This window comes from Gracilinanus agilis, chromosome 2, assembly GCF_016433145.1.
Source record: "Gracilinanus agilis isolate LMUSP501 chromosome 2, AgileGrace, whole genome shotgun sequence".
NCBI lineage: Eukaryota > Metazoa > Chordata > Mammalia > Didelphimorphia > Didelphidae > Gracilinanus > Gracilinanus agilis.
Window position 1 is genome coordinate 508,063,465 of NC_058131.1, and position 24,018 is coordinate 508,087,482.

The window sequence follows — 24,018 nt, forward strand, 5'->3', positions numbered from 1 at the left end:
GGGGCAGAGGGAGGGAGGGGAGCAGCAGATGAGGCTGTGGGGGCAGGAGGAGACACAGTGGAGGCAGAAGAAGAGAGGGGGGCAGGGGTAGACACCGTTGGAGCAGGAGGAGAGAGGGGGGCAGCAGAAGAGAGGGGAAGAGTAGTAGGACTTGCAGGAACCAAAGAGAGAGAAGATAGAGGAGGAGGGGTAGGGGGAGGGGGAGGGCGCCTTCGAGGAGTTCTTCTAGATACAGGTGAGGTAGCACCAGAGGGAACCGAATTGGCCTGGCAGCTTCGAAGGAGAGGTTCTTCTGGGGGTAGTGGGCTGCCGCAGTCCTCTATAAAAATAGGATTCACGAACCACAATCTGTCGTTTCCTATTGACAACTCAATTTCACACGAGCAGTCTGTGTAACGTGGTGGGGACCTCAGGCTGGTGGCTGGGGGTGCAGCCGGAGCTGAGCCCTTTGGGAGCTCCCCTGTGGTATCTCTCCTTCTCCGAGGATTTAGAGACGAGTCCCAGAAACCTGTGGCCAGGGAGTGAAATAAGGAGAGATATGAGAAGTTTTGGGTTAGCTGAAGTGTTGAGGAAGCCTTATATAGAGGATGGGCCAGAAGGGGAGAGTGAGAAGAGTTTACTTCACTTCCCCCCCACTCCCTTTCTTCACTGTTCTTTCAAGTTTTCACAGCACTTCCTGATTCTTAGAGGCAATCGCAAGCGCCTCTCAATCCCCACAAATAGGTCCTTAGATGGTTGCCTGGTACTGAGGATGTGGGGAGTCAGCGATTGATGCACTAATGAAGCTGGTGACATTAGTCCCGTCTTTTCACTTACTAGCTATGTGACTTCAGAGAAGTTACTTAATCTCTCTGTGTTCAAGCTTATTCCAAGGTCTCTTCTTTGTTCACCATGCTATGTTGGATGCTATGTAACTATAAAATGAATATAACTACTAAGTTTTATTTTCTTTTTTGCAAAATAAAAAATTAATAAAATATTAAATTTTTAAAAATTTTAAAAAGCTAAAACATTAACCCATAGAATCTCTACTAATGAGAACAGTCATGTGCAAGTGGAATTTGAATCTCTGGCTAGATTTGTATAGGAGAGACTTATATGTATGTAGGTAGCAAAGAAGGAGCCAATAAATGGGACAGGGAGCAGAGAAGAGACACACACAGAGAAACACAGAGAAAGACACATAGAGAGGGAAGGAAGAGAGGAGAGAGAGAGAGAGAGAGAGAGAGAGAGAGAGAGAGAGAGAGAGAGANAGAGAGAGAGAGAGAGAGAGAGAGAGAGAGAGAGAGAGAGAGAGAGAGAGAGAGAGAGAGAGCAAAGGTGCAAACTCCTGATGGGAAGATGGGACTAAGGGCATCAGCAGAGGGATTTTTTTTTGGAACAAAAGAAGAGGGAACATGTGACCAGGTAGAGAGATTTTGAAGTGTGGATATGGAGAAATAAAGTTTAAAATGAATTGTTATACGAGGATCCTGGAGTAACCTAAATGCTAATTCTGAGACAATGAGAAATCAGTGGGAAAGGCACTCACTCACTCCAAGTGGAAGTATTTAGCCAGTCCTCAGAATCAATTAATTGAGCCAGTTATAGAATATAAGATCTGGATAGGTCCTTACAGACCATTTAGTCTAGACTCTTCCTTTTTCAAAGAAAGAAACTGAATTCCATATCAGGGAAATGGCTTGCCTAGGGTTACATTGTGAGTAAGTGGATGCCCTGGGATTAAAATACTGATTTCCTGTCTAGGATTATTTCTACTTTTGGAATCATTTTGATCACAGACAAAAAGATCACAATTAAAAACTCAAAAGTGCCAAAACCTGCTTTTTAATTTCAGCCTTTAAATTGAGTTTTCACTTTAATTCAATTTCAATGTCAAATTTCTAAGTGTAAGAAACTTCAGGAGAAAAGGGAAGCCATATCTGTGACTTCAAGTCTCTCTAAATCAGTCCTCAATCATTTCAGACAGAAAGACAGTGATTGGAGTCCCAAACCTGAATAAAAAAGTTTCTTTTCTGTTATAACATTAGAGAGAGGGTTTAGAGCTGCAAGGAAACTGGGAAAATATTTTCTATTCTAACTCCACTTTGCAGGTGAGGAAATTGAGGAAAAGTGAAATGACTTATTCCAGTTCACATACATAGTAATTAGCAGAGAGTCTGGATTTGAATCTAGGCAGCATGGTGGCACAATGGATATGGAATTAGGAAGACCTGAGTTCAAACCCAGTCACAGACACTTACTAGCTGTGTGATCCTGGGCAAGTCATTTAACCCTGCTTGCCAAAGTTCCCTCATCCATAAAATGAGAAGGAAATGGCAAACATCACAATATCTTCACCAAGAAAACTCCAAATGGAGTCACAAAGAGTTAGATATGACTCAATAATTAGAATTTTAATATCAAGTTGAGAGCTCTTATCTTATTACTGCCCTGCTTCAATAAGATCTCAGTAATCTTTCTCTGTACCCTAATCCATTTCCAGACTCCCCCAAATATTTAATCAGTCAATTCAACAAACATTTAAGAACCTACTCGTTGCAGAACATTCTGCTAGATTCTCAGGGAGAAATAAAATTTGCAAATGGCATGGCTCCTGACTGATGGAACTAATTCAGGGAGAAGATGCATACACAGATATCTGTAACAGAAAATATTACATGATGAATGCATCAGAAGAATAAACCAAAATATTCTTTTTCAGAGCATATTTTTATTACAGTATTTTTTTTATGGTCGTTCAGTTGTGACTGCCTTTTTTACGATCCCATTTGAGATTTTCTTGATAAAGATACTGGAAAGGTTTACCATTTTCTTCTCCATCCCATTTTACAGATGAGGAAACTGAGGCAAATAGGGATAAGTGACTTTCCCAGGGTTACAGAGCTAAAAAGTGTCTGAGGCTGGATTTGAACTCAGAAAGATAAATCTTCCTGGCTCTAGATTTGGCACTCTATTCACTGCACCATTTTAAAAAAAATCCTACCTTTTGTCTTAGATTCATTACTAAGTATCTGTTCCAAGGAAGAACAGTAAGGGGTAGACAATAGGGGCTAAGTAACTTGCTCAGGGTCACACTGCTAGGAAGTATCAGAGGTCAGATTTAAACCCAGGACCTCCCTGGCTCTCAGTCCACTGAGCCAACTAGCAGCCCCCTATCACAGTACTTTTAATGATACAACTTCTTTCCCTTGGCAAGAAACTAGGATAATGATTATTTACATCTCTGAATACATATTTAAGTATTTTCTTTCAAGAATTTCAAAGAACTGGAAGGCAATTTGGAATTATGACCAAAGAGCTTTATAAGATTGCATACTCTCTTGATCCAGCTATACGACTACTGGGTTTGTACCCCAAAGAGATATTTAAAAAAAATGTTTGTACAAAAATATTTATAGCTGCGCTTTTTGTGGTGGCAAAAAAATGGAAAATGAGGGATGTCCCTCGATTGGGGAATGGCTGAACAAATTGTGGTATATGATGGTGATGGAATACTATTGTGCTTTAAGGAATAATGAACTGGAGGATTTCTATATGAATTGGAAGAATCTCAGTGAACTGATGCAGAGTGAAATTAGCAGAACCAAGAGAACATTGTACATTGAAAGTGAAACATTATGGGATGACCAAATGTAATAAACTTTGCTACTAATAGCAATGCAACGATCCAGGAAAATCCTGAGGGACTTAGGAGAAAGAATGCTTCCTATATCAAGAGAAAGCATATGATTTATCACTTGTTGATATGAGTATATGATTTGGGGTTGTGGTTCTTAAAAGATCACCCTATTACAAATATGAATAATATGGAAATAGGTTTTGTGTAATAAGACACGTATAACCCAAATGGAATTGCTTGTCAGCTCTGAGAGTGGGGAGGGAAGAGGGGAGGGAGACAGCATGAATCATGTAACCATGGAAAAATATTCTAAAAAAAAATAATGTGAGGGGGGAAAAAGAATTTCAAAGAGCTGTCTACATATTTTGGTTTTATTCTCAACAGTTTTGGGTGGTAAGAAGTAGATGGATATAATATCCATGCAGGGCATTTAAAGGCCAAGTAAAGCAGAAGAAAGACGGTATTGGACTAGATGTCTTGGCTATGTATACTGGTTTGGCCACTTCCTAGTCAGGTGATTTGGAACAACCCACTTCACCTTACTGGGCCTCAGTTTCCAAATCAGTAAATGAGGGTAATATGCATAGACCATACAGTGTCATTGTGAGGCTCAAATATACTAGTATAAGCAAAATGGTCTGTAAACATAAATTACTGAATGTCAGTTATTATCAATAACAATCATTACTATTTAAAGATATAAATAATAAAATAACAATGAAGATAATAATAGAACTTTGCCCAAGGTTATAGTCAGTCAGTAACAGAATCAGTGCCTCCTCCAATGGACTGATATCACTTATAATAATAGTCCTGGAGATTCCAAAGATAATGACAATTATTGTTGGATCTAGGTAGGTCAGGGCAGTGATAGAGCTGAAGAGGAACTTGGGTAGTTCTAGAAAGAGTCCTGCTGATCAAAAACCTTGCTGACATAGATCCCATAACCTTGTAGGGAGTAGGGGCCAACAGATGATCCTCTTATGATTCCAAAGATCCAATAACCCCTGGGGAAACTGTAGGATATTCTCATCCCTAACATTCTTTCTTAGGGAAAATTCTCTCCTATTAAGTTGTTAGTGACTTCATGTATTACTCTTCTCTGGAAAACATTCTTTTAAAAAGATAACACCACAACAAGCTAGGTTTTGTTCAACTCAAAGAAGTGACTCCCTAGTGACAGAAATTTAGGCACTGGTAGGGTTTCCCCTACCTTTCTGACACTACCAATGTAGAAAAATTTCTTGTTGTTCAGTCATTCCAGTTGTGTCTCACTCTTTGTGACCCCATTTGGAGTTTTTTTGGTGGGTGTTTGTCATTTCTTTCTCCTGTTCATTTTACAGATGAGGAAACTGAGGCAAACAGGGTTAAGTGACTTGCCCAGAGTCACACAGCTAGTAAGTAAATTTCTGAAGCTGGATTTGGACTCAACTCATCCCGAGCCTAGGCTTGGCACTCAAACCACTGCACCACCCAGCTGTCCATATAGAAAAAGAAACATATGTGTTTTTATGAGCAATATGGAAATGTGTATTTTATGAATGCTCTGGCATATCAGACTGTTTGCTGCCTAGGAGAGGAGGGGGAGAAGGGAGAGAGGGAGGGAGAAAATCTGAATTCTAAAATGTCAGAAAACAATTGTCAAAAATATAACCAAAACAATCAATGAAAACAACAGAAAAAGAATCATAGAATTGCTAAGGTAGGGGGGACCTTGCAAGTCATTCAATCCAACCCATAACTGATCCTGAAATCATCTACATCTTCCAACAAAATGTTTCTTTAGCTGCTATTTGAACACTTCCAAGGATGAAGAACTCATTCCTTCCCCAAGGCATCCAATTCTATTTTCTGACTTTTAATCTTTAGACAGTTTTCTCTTATATTGAGTTGAAATCTGCCTCCCAGTAATTTCCACTCTTGTGATCCTAATTCAGTCCCAGGGCACAAATATAATATATCCGATTTCTCTTTCATGTGAGCCTTCTGATTCTAAAAAAATCAGGATACACATCAGTTGCCAAAGTTAGGGCAAGAGCTTAAACTTGGGCTGTTGACACCAGAATTGCCCTCCTCATGCCTTATAGTTCTCTGCCAGCCCCTCCTTGGGAATGACACAGGTCTCTTATCAAGCCCCAGACTGGTGGCATTTCCTAGTACCAACCACTAGTCTAACCCCCTACTGGTACATATGCCAGACTTGTGGGAAGGGGACATACCACTCCCTCTACTAGAACAACTACATCTGTGGATAGACTGTCACACTCCTCACAAACTATTTTTGCCCCAAGTGGAAGAATTCCTAATTACAGCTCTGCCAAACATTCTCAGCTCCTTTAACCATCCTTTATATAGTATAGTTGATAGTTCCCTAACTATCCTGGTTGTGTGACCCAGAGCAAGTCATTCAACCCTGTTTACATCAGTTTCCTCATCTATAAAATGGGCTGGAGAAGGAAATGGCAAACTGCTCCAGGATCTTTGCCAAGGAAACCCCCAAATGGGGTCATGAAGAGTTAGATATGACTGAGAAAAAAAAAAAAAGACTGAAAAGCCATCCTGGTCACTCTTTTCTAGATCTGTACACCAAGAGTGTAAATGTCCTTCTTTTCTAAAATGTGCTACCCAGAACTAGATATACTATGCTATTTGTGGTCTAAGCAAGAATGATGAACACTTTTATTCTGGACATTATCCCTTTCTTGAGCTTCCAATTATAAGGGTTTTTTTTGTTTGTTTGTTTTATTCATCCTAACACATTGCTGCCTCATATTCATAGGATCTTAGACTAGGATCTGGAAGGCATCTTAAAAGACACCTAGTCCAATCTCTTCATTTTACAAATAAGAGAGGTTCAGTGACTTGTTCAGGGTCACACAGCTAGTAACTGAGGCAGAATTTGAACCCAAACCAACACTCTATTCACTATACCAGAGATGTCAAAGGAGGCTACAAGTGGCTCCCAAAATACCTGAATGAGGCAAGAGATTGAAATGTAAATAGGAAATGTTTAATAAAACAAAATACATTACAACATAGATGATGCCTATTTGTGGTTTTCTAAGTCAATAAGCAGCCTCTGATTTTGACCCTACTGCACTATATCACCCAGGTACATATTGAACAATAACAGAATGTTCCCAAAGATTTACTGTACTTTATTAAAGCTAAAAACTACACTATGGTTTTGTGATACCTGGTAATGAAAATTTTCAGTTATTTCATTTGTTTCTGATTCTTCGTGGCCCCATTTGAGGTTTTCTTGGCAAAGATATTGGAGTAGTTTATCATTTCTTTTTCTCATTTTTCTCATTTTACATTTGAGGAAACTGAGGTAAATAGGATTACGTGATTTGCCTAAGGTCCTATGGCTAGGTCTGAGTACACATTTGAACTCAGGTTTTCCCGATTCCCTGCCTGATGCTCTATCTTAAATCTTGGCTAAGATATTTTCTCAACAAACTCTGTTACTGCCTCCATAGCAAAAATCTGATATTAAAGAAACCTTCTGGTCTAAATTCTCCTCAGGAATTCTAGATCCTTCTGATAAAAGCAGGCTAAAACATAGAGACTAACATCACCATACAGGAGCTCTCCTGGCTTCCTGTTTAAAAAAAAATATAAGACAACAATTCTTCATAATAAATATATAAAAGCTTATCCTTTAAGACAACAATTCTTTAAAATAAATACATAAAAACCTTATCATTTATACAGAAAGGACTAGGATCTAAAGTAAGATTTAAAAGACCTCTCACAAAATTACAATTTTAAATCTACTGCAAACTACCCAAGTATCGAGCTTTTATCCACTAAAACTCCTGTTCTTCACAGGGCATCCTGTACCTGTACATCTGTTTACATTTATCCCTATGAATTGTATCTTGTTAGTTTCTCCCTTTCTACCTGTCAAAAAAAAATTTTTTTTGTGGCGGGGGGGGGGGGGGAGTCATTATTCTATCATTCTTTTTATTAACTATGAATCAATTTCAAATTACCCACAAATCTTTATTGCCTAGAGCGGTGATAGCAAACCTATGACATGTGTGTCAGTGTGTAGCCATTTTCGATGACATGGGTCGCATGGCGAGGATGAAACATTGGCTGCAGTGTAGTGTAGACACTCTGTGCACTATAGATGACAATTCTACCTATATTAATTTATCTATTTTGGCTTATTAAATAGAGTTATTTATTACAATTATACATATTTGTTATTTAAACCATAAATATCGTGAAATTATGGTTTTTTTCTCGAAGTGACATACCACCCGAGTTATGCCCGATTTTTTGGCGAATTTTGACACACCAAACTCAAAAGGTTGCCCATCACTGGCCTAGTGGCACTTAATGGAAGTTTAGGGATTGATTGGTCATGCCTTTAGCCAAATCAAGTATAAATATGCCAAATGGAACAAACAAGTGTAAATATGTCAAATGGACCATGCCAGGACTGTACTACTTTGCCCGGGTAAGGAGACCCCTCTAGAGAGTCAGATTCCTAATGGTGGAGAATGGGAGGCAGACGGGTTTCTCCGAAATTCAGGACATCTTCTGGGACTCAAAGGGCTTAAGAGCACTGTGGGTCCCCAAGAGTAATGACTTCTCGGTGAGGTGAAAGGGAACAGTAGCCCTCAAATCCTTCGCTTGTAAAAAAGGTAATGCTATTTATGAAATGAATACTCATAATAGTCTTTCAGCATGCCACCTCCATTTTTTATAATCTCTCCTAATTAAGGGAAAGAAATGTTTTACTTCTGATGCTGATTTTTCATGGAAGTTGTTTTCTGTTTCAGCTTTCTTAGAAATAGATTGTCTAACAATTGTATCACTTCCTCTTCATTTCCCATCACTTGGTTTTAACCTGAGACATCATGCTTTTCCCCCAGGATAAGCTCATCACCAGAAATCTCATCATCATGAAGATGGCTTCTGCTTTGAAACTCAAAATCTCTTCATTAACCTCCCCTCTGCTGTCCCTCCCCTTGGATCCAAAGGGCAGAGCAAAAACACTTCCCAAATCCTTTTCTTTTATATCCTTCCAGCAGGTATTTCTTTACTTAGCCTCAAAAAAGGGACTGTTTGTAAGAAAGCAGTAAGCTTTTGAGTTCAGAAGATAGTAGACTTTAAAAGGTGACTTTTTAAGCTAGGTATTGAACTGGAATTGTCATCTATTGCATCTCTGGAATGGGACAAGTTGTGCCCTTTCTCTGGAGTTTCTTTATACTTTAGTTGTTTATTGTTTTCATGGCTGAACCCTTTGTTATCGAAATCCTTGACTTTTCTAGATGATATTTGATACTATTTAATTTAATTTAATTTTTTAAACCCTTACCTTCCATCTTGGAATCATTACTGTGTATTGGCTCCAAGGCAAAAGAGTGGTAAGGGCTAGGCAATGAGGGTTAAGTGACTTTCCCAGGGTCACACAGCTGGGAAGTGTCTGAGGTCTGATTTGAACCCAGGACCTCTCATCTCTAGGTCTGATTCTCAATCCACTGAGCTACCCAGTTGCTCCCTTGGTACTATTTTAAAAACAGGTTAAAAATGAAATTAACTTAGTACTCCTAATTTGGCTAAATTAAACTGGCAGAGATTATTCAGAAAAGAAAAAAAAAAAGATTTCCCACCAGCTGACCTGCTTGATTTCAGTGACAAGAAAACCATGCCTCTGCTTCCCATAATCCTCTGTTGGTGTGTTTTCCTTTATTAGATTGTAAGGGCAGGGACTGTCTTCTTATTCATATCCCTAGGACTTAACACAGTGCCTGGCCCACCACTGCCACCACCACCAACATCACCACCATTATCATCATCACTACCACCACCACCACTACTACTACCACCACCAGCACCACTAACACTTAGATAGAGTTTACCATGTTCCAGGCACTACACTAAGTGCTTTACAATTGTTAGTACTTAATAAATGTTTAACTTCCCAAACCCCTTACTTCCAAATGAATCTGAATAAATCATATAAACACAGGTACCAATTTTAATCTAAGGGAACTAATGCCACCAGTTTTCCAAATAGCTTTTATTTTTTTATTTAAACCCTTACCTTCGGTCTTGGAGTCGATACTGTGTATTGACTCCAAGGCAGAAGAGTGGTAAGGGTGGGCAATGGGGGTCAAGTGACTTGCCCAGGGTCACACAGCTGGGAAGTGTCTGAGGGCAGATTTGAACCTAGGACCTCCCATCTCTAGGCCTGGCTCTCAATCCACTGAGCTACCCAGCTTCCCCAGGTTTTATTTTTTAAAAAAGAAAACAAATCTCATTTCTTTGCCAGCAGAAAAAATAAATCTTGATAAGATTGCACTGTGCTTAGTTTTGGGTAGCACCTGGCAACAGAACTGTGATGGGAAAAAGCTAGAACAATGGATTAATCAGAAGATGAAATTAAATAGAGATACCGTATGCTGGTAAAATGTCTGGGACACCTTTTTATATTGAATCTGCATTATTAACATTTTCTTAATTACTTTCTTAATCATGTTCTTAATCACTAGACAATCAACTACACAATATACACAATATACACAAGCCCTAGTTTATATCATTTCTCGATTTTTGAGGTATAAATGCTTCATTGAAGATTTTTTTAAAGCTCTTATCTTCTGTTTTAGAATCAATACTGTATATTGGTTCCAAGGCAAATGAGTGGTAAGGGCTAGACAATGGGGGTTAAGTGTCTTGCCCACTTGTCTGAATCTACATTTGAACCCAGGACCTGTAGGTCTGTAGGTGTGACTTTCAATCCACCGAGCCATCTAGCTACCCGCTAAGATTTTAAAATGAGTTCTTAGAGGTCAGCATAGCTGGTTTCAGCACATCCCTGGATCTGAATTTAAAAAAAAAAAAAATCAACTTTACAATAATAGAAAAGAAGGGAAAGCAGTTTACTATTAAAAAAAAAAAAAGAATTATACTGCAAATTCAATGAGTTAATCTTTTAAAATTGCAGCCCCCAAAAGCCAATGCAATCTTAGGTATTTGTGTATAAAATGAAGAAGTCAACAGTCCTATTGTCCTTTATTCTGGATACATTACACATGGATCATTGAGGCTACTTCTCAGTGCTATATTTGACAAGTGGGGATACCTCTGGAGGAAGGGAACCATGATGTTGAGGGTTGCTTGTTGAAACCATATCTTGAGATATTTAGCCTGGTGAAAAGGAGAAAGGGGGAGGGTACTATTGATGCCTTCGAATAGCTGAGGGCTGTCATGGACATTTCAATGACACTAGGGGAAAAAAAATCCTACTTTAATCAGGTAGGTCCAATTGACCATGACTTGAATGTATGATCTGAAAGAGATGAAACTTTTATTGATGTCTGGTAAAAATCCAGAGAGAAATGAGCTGAAAATGTTTATTTTTAGATAGCCTATTGTCATGTCCCACCCTTCCAGCTCTTAATGGCCCCATCTAAGATTTTCTTGGCACAGATAATGGAGTGATTTGCCATTTCTTTCTCCAGCTCATTTAACAGATGAAGAAAATGAGGCAAACAAGGTTAAGCGTCTTGCTCAGGGTTATACAGCTTGTGGCACTCTAATCATTGGAACCATTGGGGATTTTTAAATAGAAGGGTGGCATGATCAAAGCAGGGTTTTGTTTTTTTTCTTATTCCTGAGGCAGAAAATTGAAAAATGTTTTGGAGAGATAAGAGAGAGGAAGGAAGAACAATCTACAGGCTGACATCTGCCTGGATTTTACAAAGTGTATTAGATTTTTTGATAAGAAGACTTGCCCAAATATCTATTGAAAAATATATTGGAGAGAAAAGAGAAGAAGAACAATCAAGAGGCTGATGTATCTGTCTTTTTTATATAATGTACTAGATCTTTTGATAGCTATGTGTGCCCAAATGTCTATGGAAAAATGTATTGGAGAGATAAGAGAGAAGAAAGAACAAGAACAGTCAGGAGGCTGATATATCTGCCTTTATTTTATAAAGTGTATTAGATCCTTTTGATAGCTAGGCTTGCCCAAATATCTAATACACTATACAAAATAAAGGCAGATATCATCAGCCTCCTGATTGTTCTTCCTCTTCCTACTCTCTTATCTCTCTAATACATTTTTCAATTTGCTACCCAAGGAATCTCCCCAAGTCACTGCTTTTATTGTACCACCCTTCTATTTAAAAATCTCTAGCAGCTCCCCATTGCTTAGGGAGCAAGGTGACCCACTGGATAAAGTACTGACTTTAGACTCAAGAAGATCTGAGTTCATATCTGGCCTCTTACTCTTACTTAGCTATGTGGTCCTGAGTAAGTCACTTAACCTCCATCTGCCTCAGTTTCCTCATCTGTAAAATAAGGATAATCACTGTATCTACCTCCTAGGATTGTTGTGAGGATAAAGTAAGATATTTGTAGAGAACTAGATAAATGCTACCTATTACTATTATTATTATTGAAAATAATATAAACTTTTGATCCTGGCAATTAAGATCTTCTATACTTTGGTTCTAATCTGCCTCTTATTCCATAACACTCTCCTTGGTGTATACTATTGCCTACCTCAATTTTTCTTGTATCATGTCACATTTGCCTTTGGAATGGATCCTGCCTACTCTCTTATTTCTGTCTTCCCATGTCCCTATTCAGTTGCCTCTTTCTTCATGAAGTCTTCCCTGATCTGGAGGTGTTAGTTACTTCCTTCCTCAGATTTCTCAGAAACTCTTTGCCTGCCTTTTGCATTTTAATTATTTGCATAGTTTTTTCCTCTCCATTAGTTTGTGAGCTGCTTCAGAGAAGGGTCTATAGCAGTGATGAGCATCCTTTTGAGCTTGATGTGTCAAAATTCGCCAAAAAACCAAGTATAACTCAAGTGGTGTGTCACTTTGAGAAAAAAAACCATAATTTCGCGATATTTTTAGTTTAAATAACAAAAAATGTATAATTGTAATATATAACTGTGTTTAATAAACCAAAATAGGTAAATTAATATAGGTAGAATTGTCATCTATAGTGCACAGAGTGTCTATACTACACTACAGCAAATGTTTTATCCTTGGTATGTGGCTGCATGTGGCTACTGACATGCATGTCATAGGTTTGCCATCACCGGTCTATACCATCTATTTTTGGAATCTTCAGCCTGGAAAAAGCTCTTGCACATAGTGGGTATTTATATTTTTGAAACTGAATCAAATATGAAGGAGGGGACAGTTTTGTTTTTCAGTTGCTCCAGTAAGCCACTTGTTTTGTTTGTTTGTTTGTTTATTTTTTTTTGACAAAGATACTGGGGTGGTTTGCCATTTCCTTCTCCAGCTCATTTTATAGATGAGGAAACTAAGACAAAGAGAGGTAAGTGACTTTGCCCTGGATCACACATCTATCTGAGGTCAGATTTGAACTCAAGAAGAGTACCATTGCACTACCTAGCTGTCTCTAGCTATGTGTCAATGGGCAAACCATTTAACCTGTTTTTGTCAGTTTCCTCAATTGTAAAAATATAAATAAGGACAGTACCTGTCCCCTCAGGCTATTATGAGGATCTAATGAGTCAGAATTTGCATCCAGGGCTGGCTCCCGTTCTCTGGAATTCCACCATTCCAGAGAAACCTCCTCTGTTGTCTAGTAAAAGTATACTATTGAGAGGGGAGTTGACAGACATTCACACCAGGTCTGTCACTCTTTCCAACAACAAACCCTCTTCAATATATACCTATATTTTTACAGTTTGTATATTTTTACAGATTGGCAGAGCCAGCCAGGAGCCAAGAAATCTTACTAGTATAAAATAACAACAAGAAGAAAGGGCTTTAGTAGATATTTATTGTAAAACAACAAAAATCTCAGTAAGGAAAAACAGTGGTAGCCATCTTGGGGAGGAGTTGGGAGATGGACTGACAGCAAAATAGCCAATCAGAACAACTGTCAATCAAAAGCGAGCAAATGGCTCTTAAAGGGACAGTAGTAAAAAAAAGCCACTACATATCTTTAAAAAGGGGTTTCTGTCAAATCTGAAGTAGAAAATTAAAAAAAAAACAACACCATTACGATCACAAAGAAACAGTTAGTGATAGCAATGGGATATTTTGCCTTGATAACACAATTTGGATATATGATTTATAATCTGTTTTTTGTGATGATACCAGACTATGTCTATTTTTTCCTGAATATGTATGAGAATTTCACATGGTTGAAGATAGAGCTGGACAAGTTCATATTATTCATTGCTGACACAATTGGTATTATATATTCCATCATACAACTATAGCATGCAATAAAATTTGTGATCAACAAGATTTTGAGCAAAACACAGAATAAGATAGATATAACACTGATAATTTTGGAAATCAATGAAAAGCTCTCTAAACTGGCAGAAATAGTGAAGGAACTTAAAGAGGATAGGGATAACACCAAGACTAAAAGAGCATAAAGAGAAAGAAGAGAAAGTAGAGGGAGCTGAAAAGCCTTAACCCATTAGAGACCAAATGAGTTTTCAACCAGATTCAGGAATTATCCATGTAAAATCACACAAACCTTTCACTACTAGAGACTTGGATAGTCTAAAGGATATGATGCCCACATTTTTTGTTAACCCACTCAAAGCAATAAAAGAATTTAAACGTGCAATCTGCTTATTTGACCCAACTTTCCAAGATCTAGAAATTTTATTGAAAGAATTATTTACTCTGAGTGAAAAAGACCAGTTTATAAATGAGACAAGAAAGAATCCAAACATTATATCCTGGCCAGAGCAATGGACTGATTTAGAACTGTCCAAAAACCAAAATTTAGTTTATCTAAGACAGGCAGGAGAAGATTTGGTCAAGGCTATGAAAAGTTTTGCAAAAACACCAGATATTTGGGGTACATTTGAGAAACTGAGACAGAAAAATGGAGAGCACCCATCTATCTATCTTGACAGGGTTATTGAAGCAGCAGAAAACATGCTAGGCTTCCAAAATTTAAATGAGGACAATGTACAACACATTAGAAGACAATTTGTAAAGGGAAGCATCATAACCATAAAGACATACTTTCATTTAAACTGTCCAAATTGGGAAGAGCTTAGCTTGGAAGATCTGAGAAAGACAGCCACATATATATTCTCAGGAGATAGAGAAAGGCTAAGGAAAAGGAGGAAATCATTAAAGAACTAAAACAACAACTTAAAGAGGCTAATGCAACCATAAAGTAAAAAGAAATTGATGAAATTAAAAACATAGCTACACTACAAGCTTATAGACTAAGGAGAGATATACAACCATTTAGACAGAGATCCAATAATCAAAGATGTTTCCTTTGGAAAAATTGGACATATAGTGAGATTTTGCAACCTGATCTGAAACTGTAGTGCAAACAAAAGATACAGAACCAGAACAAATTGTGGCTGATTGTCAGCAAGAAGAGGAGAGCTCAGTAATGTAATTCAGTACATGCCTAGATTTTCAACTACATAACATCAATCCAGGAGACATGGTCTATGTAAAGAACTTCAACAAAAGAAATAACAAAATTTTTACATGGTCTGGGCCACACAAAGTATCATTTAGTGCATATGACAGGATAAATATTGAAGGAAGACACTCTTGGCCACACTACACAAATGTGAAAACAGTAAATGAATGGGAGCAAAGCAATATTGAATCCCTAGTTCCAACAATGGAAAACATTACACCTCCAGAAAAAACCCATATGCAAGTGGATATTGATCCACAAAACCTAGCCAAGTCATTGCAAGGATTTTAGATGGAGTGTAAATAAGGAACATAGAGACCATCATCTGCAAAAGTATAAATTCCATGCAACCCACAATCAAGAATAGGAGAGTTGCATGAAATGGGCTTGATACAACAAATAGTACCCCTGGATTACAATTTGCACAACATCAAACCAGGAGACAAAGTATACAAAAAAAAATTTTCAATAGAAAATTGGCTATAGACATAAAATGGACTGGATTACATGAAATATTGCTTACTACCCCAACAGCTATAAAAATTGCAGGGAAAGACTCATGGTCCACTGTTCTCACATAAAATCAGAAAAATCCAACAACACAGTAACAAACATAGAAGAAGAAGATAATGAGACAAAAGATAGTTCTGAGAAATGAAAAGAAAAACTGAAATAAATAAATAAACTAAAATACACTACAAAGAAAGAACAGTCCCACATAGTGTTCCAGACAACGAGATCTGAGCAGTCGACTCATAATAACAGTCAAGCATGCCACAGCAACAAGAAGACAAGTTCCCAGCCCAGAAAAAGGATTTTAAAGCACCCCAAAGGAAAAGCGTCAAGAAAAGCTTCCAGAAAGAAGAAACAAAGAGAAAAAGATAAAATGGACAGCTAAGATTTTGAACTTTGGAACTTTGTATATACAAGAAGAGGACAGATGGAAAACGACTTATATGTAAGACTAAGTGCAGCAAAAGCAAAAAACAAAATTAATTTCACATATTAGGGAAATAGCACGCAACACTACATAACTTGGAAGAAAGAAGGGGTCCATCAGTGAACATGAGAAGTGGAAATCTGAAGAAAATTGGTAAGTATCCATTCAACACAACATTATTACACACAAAACACAAAATCACCAACTGACATATATTTGGAGACTATGTGTAAATAAACAAGTTCTGAAATTGCATTTATGCAAAATCTTATGTATATAGTTAGTTCCATAAGGTCTTAGGCAAATAGAAAGATCAATAGATATTTCTATCTGACCAACATCAGAATTAGGGAACAATGTATATTATTGTATTATATGTAAATAATCTCTATAAATAATGTATATATTGTATTTAAGTTAGTAACACATAGTATGTACATATACTGTATATAGGATTAGGTTATATATTAGACTAGGGACTTAGAGAATAGTTATGATAAGTAGGGAATAGATTAGGAATTAAATTTAGACATAGGATACATAGTTATACTTAGGAATAGAAGTAAGCTGCATTGGCAGATAGTTGTTAAAGTTTAAATTGTTTATTGTAAAGCAAATGCAGAAATTGTGTTTAATGGAAAAATATATACATAGAATAGTTTGCAAATAATTATATTATATTATTAAATTATATATATATATAAGTAGAGGAGGAAAAATGTTTGTATTAGTTTAACTTAAAAAGAGTAAGTAATATTAACATAAGTATTTGCAGTTCCTTGAAATGTTCTGTTGAAAAAAAGTTATTGTACTAAAATTTATTGAAAAACCCAACACTACCCTTACCCAAAACTTTCCTGCATAAAATTCCTTAGATTAGATAAGTTTAGCATAGAATAGAGATAGAGTAATTGAGGGAAGTTTATTATTTTGTGGGAGTAGTTGGAAATTAGATTAATAGCTTGGTAAGTATGATACATATAAGTGATCTTGGGAAGATCACAACATAAAAAGGAGACGATTGTGGAAAGGAAAACTGAATCAAGTTTTAGGCACTTTGGCCCACTGAGAAGAAGCAGACAGTGGTTGGAATGCAACGGGAGGGGCAGTGACAGTGACAGCTGGAGGGAGAGAAGAGGATTATGGGAAAAACTGTTAATTGAAAGGGCTTTAGATTCCCACCTATGGAAAAGCCTGGCCTCCACTTTCCCTTGCCCAGAAGAGAAAGAAGGTTCCTGTTGTTTGAGAGCCTCCATTAGAGGAAGAACCAGCAACTACAGCTGCAGAGAAGGGGCTGATCCCTTATTTCAGGGGGGTCATCCTGAAGATCCTTTCCTTCCCTTGACCTTTCCAAGAAGGACACTTGCCACTGGTTAAGGTAGGAGAGAGACTTTAATGAGATAAGAAGAGGATAGTTAAGTTGGAGCGGAGTCACCTTGGCTCAGCTGAAGAAAATAAGAAACCCCAAATAGGGTCTCCTCTTCCCTCAAATCTATCCCCCCTTGATTCCTCTATCCTCTCCCTTCTTCAGCTACCTTTCATCTACAAAATAAACCAACTCGCAGTCAGATCAAGGAGAAGTCATTACATGAGGCAAAGAGGGGAAAGGGGATTGAATAGTTGCTTTGCTCAGACTCCATTTTGAACATGACTCCCTGTGGTGCCGACTTTGGCGGTGGGGAGGTTTCTGTAGGGAGAGGGTTCCTGCTTGATCAACCAGTGTTACCACCCACCTCTCCAAATAGGAAAGCCTTCCCTTTAGCAACCGGGGCCAGCTCCCGTTCTCCAGATGTGCACCATTCCAGAGAAACCTCCTCTGTTGTCTTTAGTCAAAGTAGAGTATTGAGAGGGGAGTTGACAGACATTCACGCCAGGTCTGCCACTCTTTCCAACATCAAACCCTTTTCAATATATACCTATATTTTTACAGTTTGTATATTTTTACAGTATCTGAGGTCAGATTTGAACTCAAGAAGAGTACCATTGCACCACCTAGCTGTCTCTAGCTATGTGTCAATGGGCAAACTATTTAACCTCTGTTTCTCTCATTTTCCTCAATTGTAAAAACATAAATAATGAGAGCATCTGCCCCCTCAGGCTATTATGAGGATCAAATGAGAGAGAAATTGTAAAGTGCTTTGCAAACCATAAAGCTCTCTATAAATGTTAGTTATTGTTGTTGTTAGTGTCAACTGGGTTTTTGGGAGCCCCAAGTTTGCCCTGATCCCTTGGGAACTTGCCTTTAAGGGAAGTCCCAAGCTGACTTTGTCTCAGACTGAACAGAGAGATCTCCAAGTGTCTATTAAGTATCCTGAATAGGAGTAATAGAAACGCTCAAATCCTCAAGCACCCTTTTTGTCTTAGAAGTTTCCCCCTTTAAGAGAACCTTTCCGAAGAAGAACAACACCTAGAACCATCCTTTTTGTATTCATTGTAGTAGACCACTCCTGGATACCCCAGCCTCTGGCTACAGCCTCTTTCACAAGCCTGCTTGTAAATTGTCAGTTTAGGTTTGCTGTACTTAATTCCTCAAAAGGCATTTGTCCTGTTATAGGAAATTTATAGACAGAATTATGATAGTGAGCAAAAGACAGACCAAGCAAAACCCTGGCTGAGGCTGTGAACATTCTAAACCCAGAATGTTCAGAGATGTTTGTCCCCAGAGACTGAGAGTTGACGTTTTTGCCTGGGAGAGTGTTGGAGGCTGTGGCACCTGTTCAACTACACCTGTGGACTATTCTGGGGTATCAATAGAGGAGTTTGATCTACAATCAAGATCTAGGTAGAGTTGAATGCTTTTCCTGTTGTTGGTGGATGACAACAGAAAGCCCTATACTTCCTAGGCTTTTGGGTTATCTTGCTGTGTCCTGAATTGTTCCTGTGTCCTAATTTCATCTGGATATCATCCTGGGATGTGCTGTGTGAGATTCCCAAATCTTTTTGCCTCTACAGCCTTGCCAGAGCTGTCTGTCTGTAGATAAGGCAGTGTAGCAAATTCCCCAACCAACGTTTCTTTGATAGTTGGTCATAGACTTGAGATTTAGCTAACCCTCTCCCCTCCTTACCTGTCTGCCAGATGCCATCGAGGCTGTGAGGTTAGCACGGCTACTCACAAGCTCTGACAATCCAGCATGGCAGGTTGTCAGGAGGATGGAAATTCCACACTCAGTTTACCCCATGTGATTCTTTTTACAGTGACATTTACTTGCATTGAAATTATTGCAATCAATATCCTTATCCAGCTCAAAGGAGACACAGAAAAACAATACAGGTTCATGGCAAGAACAATCACAGCCATAGACTACCCACTATCCAAAAATAAATCCCTGTACAACCCCCTAGATTATAGAAATTTCCCCTAGAATCAGCTTAGCAAAAAACCAGCAATTAGTGAGTTAATGCAAGTTTCTAAAGTTCCCAGCAAGAAAATACCTGGCCTGAATTTGTTCCCAAACTCCTACAGACCATAGAAACAGTGAAACAAAAGGAAATCAAGGCAATGACAAACTAGCACAGAATCACCCTACCAGAACTGTATTCTTAGTGATCCTATAACAGAAAAAACACCATGGGAACAAAACATTGGACCAGACTGATATTATTGTATCTTATTGGATGTAATCAACTACCATAACTATCTCCTTGATTGATGATGGAAATGAATAGTATAATGTAACTATATACATAATATAATTAGTTAAAATATAATTAAATATTTTGCTTAGCTAGGAACTGATATACTTGTACCTTACGCATGGCTGAAAAGAATAAGTTCAAACTAAGCCACCCTGTAATGAATAATTTTTGACAAGCTTGCTTCTTTGTTTAACCACAGTAAGATATTTGGTAAATGTCAATCTTATGATGTTTTAAAAGTTAATATGTGATTTTGAATGTATGGGAAGAAAAAAAACCTGTATGAGATCATAAAGAAAAGAGGGTATAAAAATTAAAATCAGCAGATGGCAAAAGAGAGAGAAGGAACAGCCTCTGCAATTTTGACTTGTACTCTGGCTCATTTTCATTTCATTCTTCATCACACCATCCTACCTCCAGAGACCCAACCAAGCAAAGAGCGGGCTCTTCACACCTGTTCTAGTTAAAACATTAAACAAGCCTTTTATAAAACCTTCCTGGTAGTCTCCTTCCCAGACTTCAAGAACCCATTCAGTTTAAACTGTTTCCCTGGCTGTATTGATTTGTTACTGTTTATTTCCCCAGCTAAGTTATATTGTGTTACCTCTCCCTAATCAGCTGTGTAGCTGTACTGGTGTTTCCTTTCTCATTCCCTACCTATTTCCCCATTCCCCTAAAGTTACTGTTATTTGTCAGTTACCATTATTCTTTCAGTTCCCAAGTCCTATTGTTTTTTGGAGAATCATCTAGGGTGGTGATTCTCTCAGAAACACTGTCCTCAGAGCCCCAGAGTTTTAACTCTGTGGCATTTAGTGCTGGGCTCTGTGTGGCGGCCAAATATCAAGGACCTGTCTCTTTCCTGATTAAAGATTTGGTTTTTGTGACTACTTTAGTGGTTCTGTGTTTTTCCAAGTCAACATTAGTATCAAAGCTAGGATTTGAGCTCAGTGTGGCCACAGAAAACAATTTCTTGCTACTTTCGGAAAGTGGAATGGGATGTTACAGAGGAGATCCATGCTTTGGGCAAACTAGATGGCTTCTGAGGGGCTCTTAACCCCCAAATTCTATGAAAACTTAATTTTCATATGAAGAATACAGAAAAGCATGAAGTCCTGTAGGTTTCAGTAAAATGAAAATGATTCAGGAGAAAAATCTAAAACTCCAAATATTTCTATATAATAGTTTTATTTCCTAGGGTGTGGGGAACTACTGAAGAGGAAATAATTTATTCTTTTTTTCCCTTTAAACCCTTATCTTCTCCCTCAGTATTAGTTCTAAGACAGACAAACAGAAAGAACTAGCTAATTGGAGTTAAGTGACTCATCCAGGGTCACATAATTAGGAAATGTCTGAAACCAGATTTGAACCCACATCTTCCCATCTCCAGACCTAGTTGCTCTATGTGCTATTTACCTATCCCTAAAATACTTTTTTACTATATTTATATAAAAATGATTATATGTGTATTATGTACATAAATATTATATAAAATTCTTACTGTAACTTCTAACGCTTAAAGTTAATAAAGTTTCTAGTTAATGTTACATCAGTGTCTTATTTGGCCAAATTAAATTATCTAGTTTACTTTACTGGTGTGGGCCTTCATCACCTCATCTGTAAAATGACGTGGTTGGACTAAATAATCACCATCAATCCCTTCAAATCTGAGATTTAATGTTTTATGATCCTCAGGTTCCTTCCAGATTTAGCATCCTGTTGCTCTGATTAAAACAGATTCTTTTCTGCTTGATGGGGCATTGGATACAGGGCTGGCATTAATCAGATAAAATAGATGACTACAGATTGAAGGACTCTGCAAAGGTATCCTTGGCCAAAAAATTATCTCCCTCTCTCTTAAGCAACTTCCCTTCAAATTTCCACAAAGTTAATTTATTTTTTTAAATGATAAAAAACTCAACTAAAAGACAATCGATTTCTGTGAGATTCTTAGACGCTAAATCTAAACCTGAATTAGTTTATCAACTTAGCTCCAAAGCAGGGCAGTGAGAGGCTGAGGCACAGGAGCAGAAGGGGTTTGAGGAGAAAAACAAGAGTCCTGGCTGGCAATGGGAAAGCAGAAAGGGAAATTAGGATGCCCAAGGGCAAACTACACCTTCAAAATTTGCCTAGGGCCAGTGCTATGACCACATCCTAGTCTGTACTCACTATCTCTGCTAAGTTTCCTCATTTTATAAAATCATGACAGTTAATGCTTGATTTTTATGAAATGATAATGATAATACATGCTAGAAGGGGAAAAAGCACTGTAGAAAATTTTAGCCAATACCATGATGCCTAGGAAAAGTACCACTAGCCTTGAGGAAACCCGAGTTCAAATCCTAACTGTACCATTTACTGGGTCTGGAATTTATGGCAAGAAACTTAAGTTATTTGGGCCTCTCAGTTCTCTTATCTGTAAAGTAAGGATAATGATGATTGTATTATCTATCTCACAGGGCTGTTGTGGGAATAATGTGCTTTGTAAACATTAAAGTGCCATTAGATTATGGAGTTTTTCTTGTGTCTATATTACTTAGAAATATATGTTTTTAAGAGAGCAAATTTTCCATGATTGTTCAGAAAGTTCTATGCAAAGAAGCATTTGGAAGGAGGAAGAAAGCTTAATGGAAAGAGAGATTAGAGTTTGTGTGTCTGAGGACAATAAGTATAGACTGGGATGTTGGAGAGCTCTATGGTCTTCAGGGTCAGTTCCTGATGGATACTGGCTGAATGAATGAATGAAGAGATGGCCGATTGACCATCCATTAGTTGGATCATTTCTTTGGCGGCTGGGACACTTAGTAGCATGCAAAGAATGAGCCACAGAGGCGGTTGGGGTGTGTGACATTTCAGAAAAAAGGGGAAGTTAGTGGTTTTCCTTAGTGACTTGCTGGGTGGCATGTGGGCAGAGGAGAAGAAAAACATTTCACGTTATACTATGCATTGGCAAATCCTTGGACATGGGTGCTGAGAAGATACCTAGAAATCTTAGCCCTGGGCATGCCTCTCTCTGAGCTCCCCTTGAACCTTCCCCTATTGATCGCCTTCACTTATCTCTCCTTCCAGGTGTGGAAGTGATTATTTTAGAGGCTCTGCTTTGCCCTCAGGGCTTACCCTTTTGTGGAGATCTGAAGGCAGCACCATGGATTTAGGACCTGGGATTATATGTGCCCATTTCTGCTTCTTAATGGGCCCAAAGGCAAAAAGAAGCATAATTTCAAGAGGCACTTGATCATCTCCCCTTAGAATGTTCAAAAACCATAACAAATGGATCAATAGGAAGATAAATGCAACTGATATGTCATCTGTTGCAGAGATCAGAGAAGTAATTTTGAGAAGAAATGAAAAACCTTTCCAAACTAAATTAACATATACTGTGATAAAATGGTGACTTCATTGCAAAGGTGGACAAAGTAGGAAGATAGCAAAAATAATGTTGGTAAATATGGTTCATAGTTAAGAAATGAAAGGCATCAAAGGCATGAAAATGACCCCAAATCCTTATGCCTATATATCATGAACCTTTTCTTCAGGAAGATTATCAGGGGCAGCTAGGTAGCTCAATGATTGGAGAGCCAGGCCTAGAGATGTCCTGAGTTTAAATCTAGCCTCAGACACTTCCTAGCTGTGACCCTGGGCAAGTCACTTCACCCCCCCTTGCCCAGCCCTTACCACTCTTCTGCCTTGGAACCAATACACAGTATTGATTCTAAGTCTGAAGGCAAATATCATGGATTAGTATTTTTCTCTTTAAAAGGTAAAAAAAAAAAAAAAAAAGATATCAACAACTAAAGAATCAAATGCCTCATTTCTCATATCTATAAAATTATAATAATAATGTTCTATCCATATACTGAGGATATTCTTGATTGAGATATTAGAGGGGTTCAGATCAATTTTTAAAGTTGTTTTCCTATTGCAGCTTCATAGTCATGCAATAGACTGAGAGGTAAAAGAATACAAGTTAATGACAAAAAAAGATTCAGTATGATGAAATGAAGTATCATTCATATAAATATTAGGGTCATATCAGATATAACATGTAGCAACTGACCAGAAAATGGTTAACAACTGGTTCTCCAGTGGGGGGAAAATATATGCAAGAACTGCTTTTTTTTTTTTTTTTTAATAAACCTTACCTTCTGTCTTCAAATCAACACTAAGTTCTAAGGCTGAAGAGCAGTAAGAGCTAGGCAATTGGGGTTAAGTGACTTGCCCAGGGTCACATAGCTAGGAAGTATCTGAGGTCAGATCTGAACCTAGGATCTTCTATCTCTAGGTCTGCCTTTCTATCCTTTGAGCCATCTAACCCCAGCCCCATCCTTACCCTGCAGTGTATTCTTGCAAGAAGGGAGTTAATTGGCTTCACTGGACTAGAGGCAGGAGTAACACTCAC

At 38.0% G+C, this 24,018-nt stretch overlaps 1 protein-coding gene across 1 annotated transcript in view; it reads right to left on the reverse strand.

Moving 5' to 3' along the window:
* RIN3 (Ras and Rab interactor 3) overlaps positions 1-24,018 on the reverse strand; it is a 177,943-nt gene that overhangs the window by 39,244 nt on the left and 114,681 nt on the right. The window contains exon 6 of the mRNA XM_044659998.1: positions 152-508. Coding sequence (XP_044515933.1) covers positions 152-508 — 357 coding nt within the window. The remainder of the gene's footprint in view (positions 1-151; positions 509-24,018) is intronic.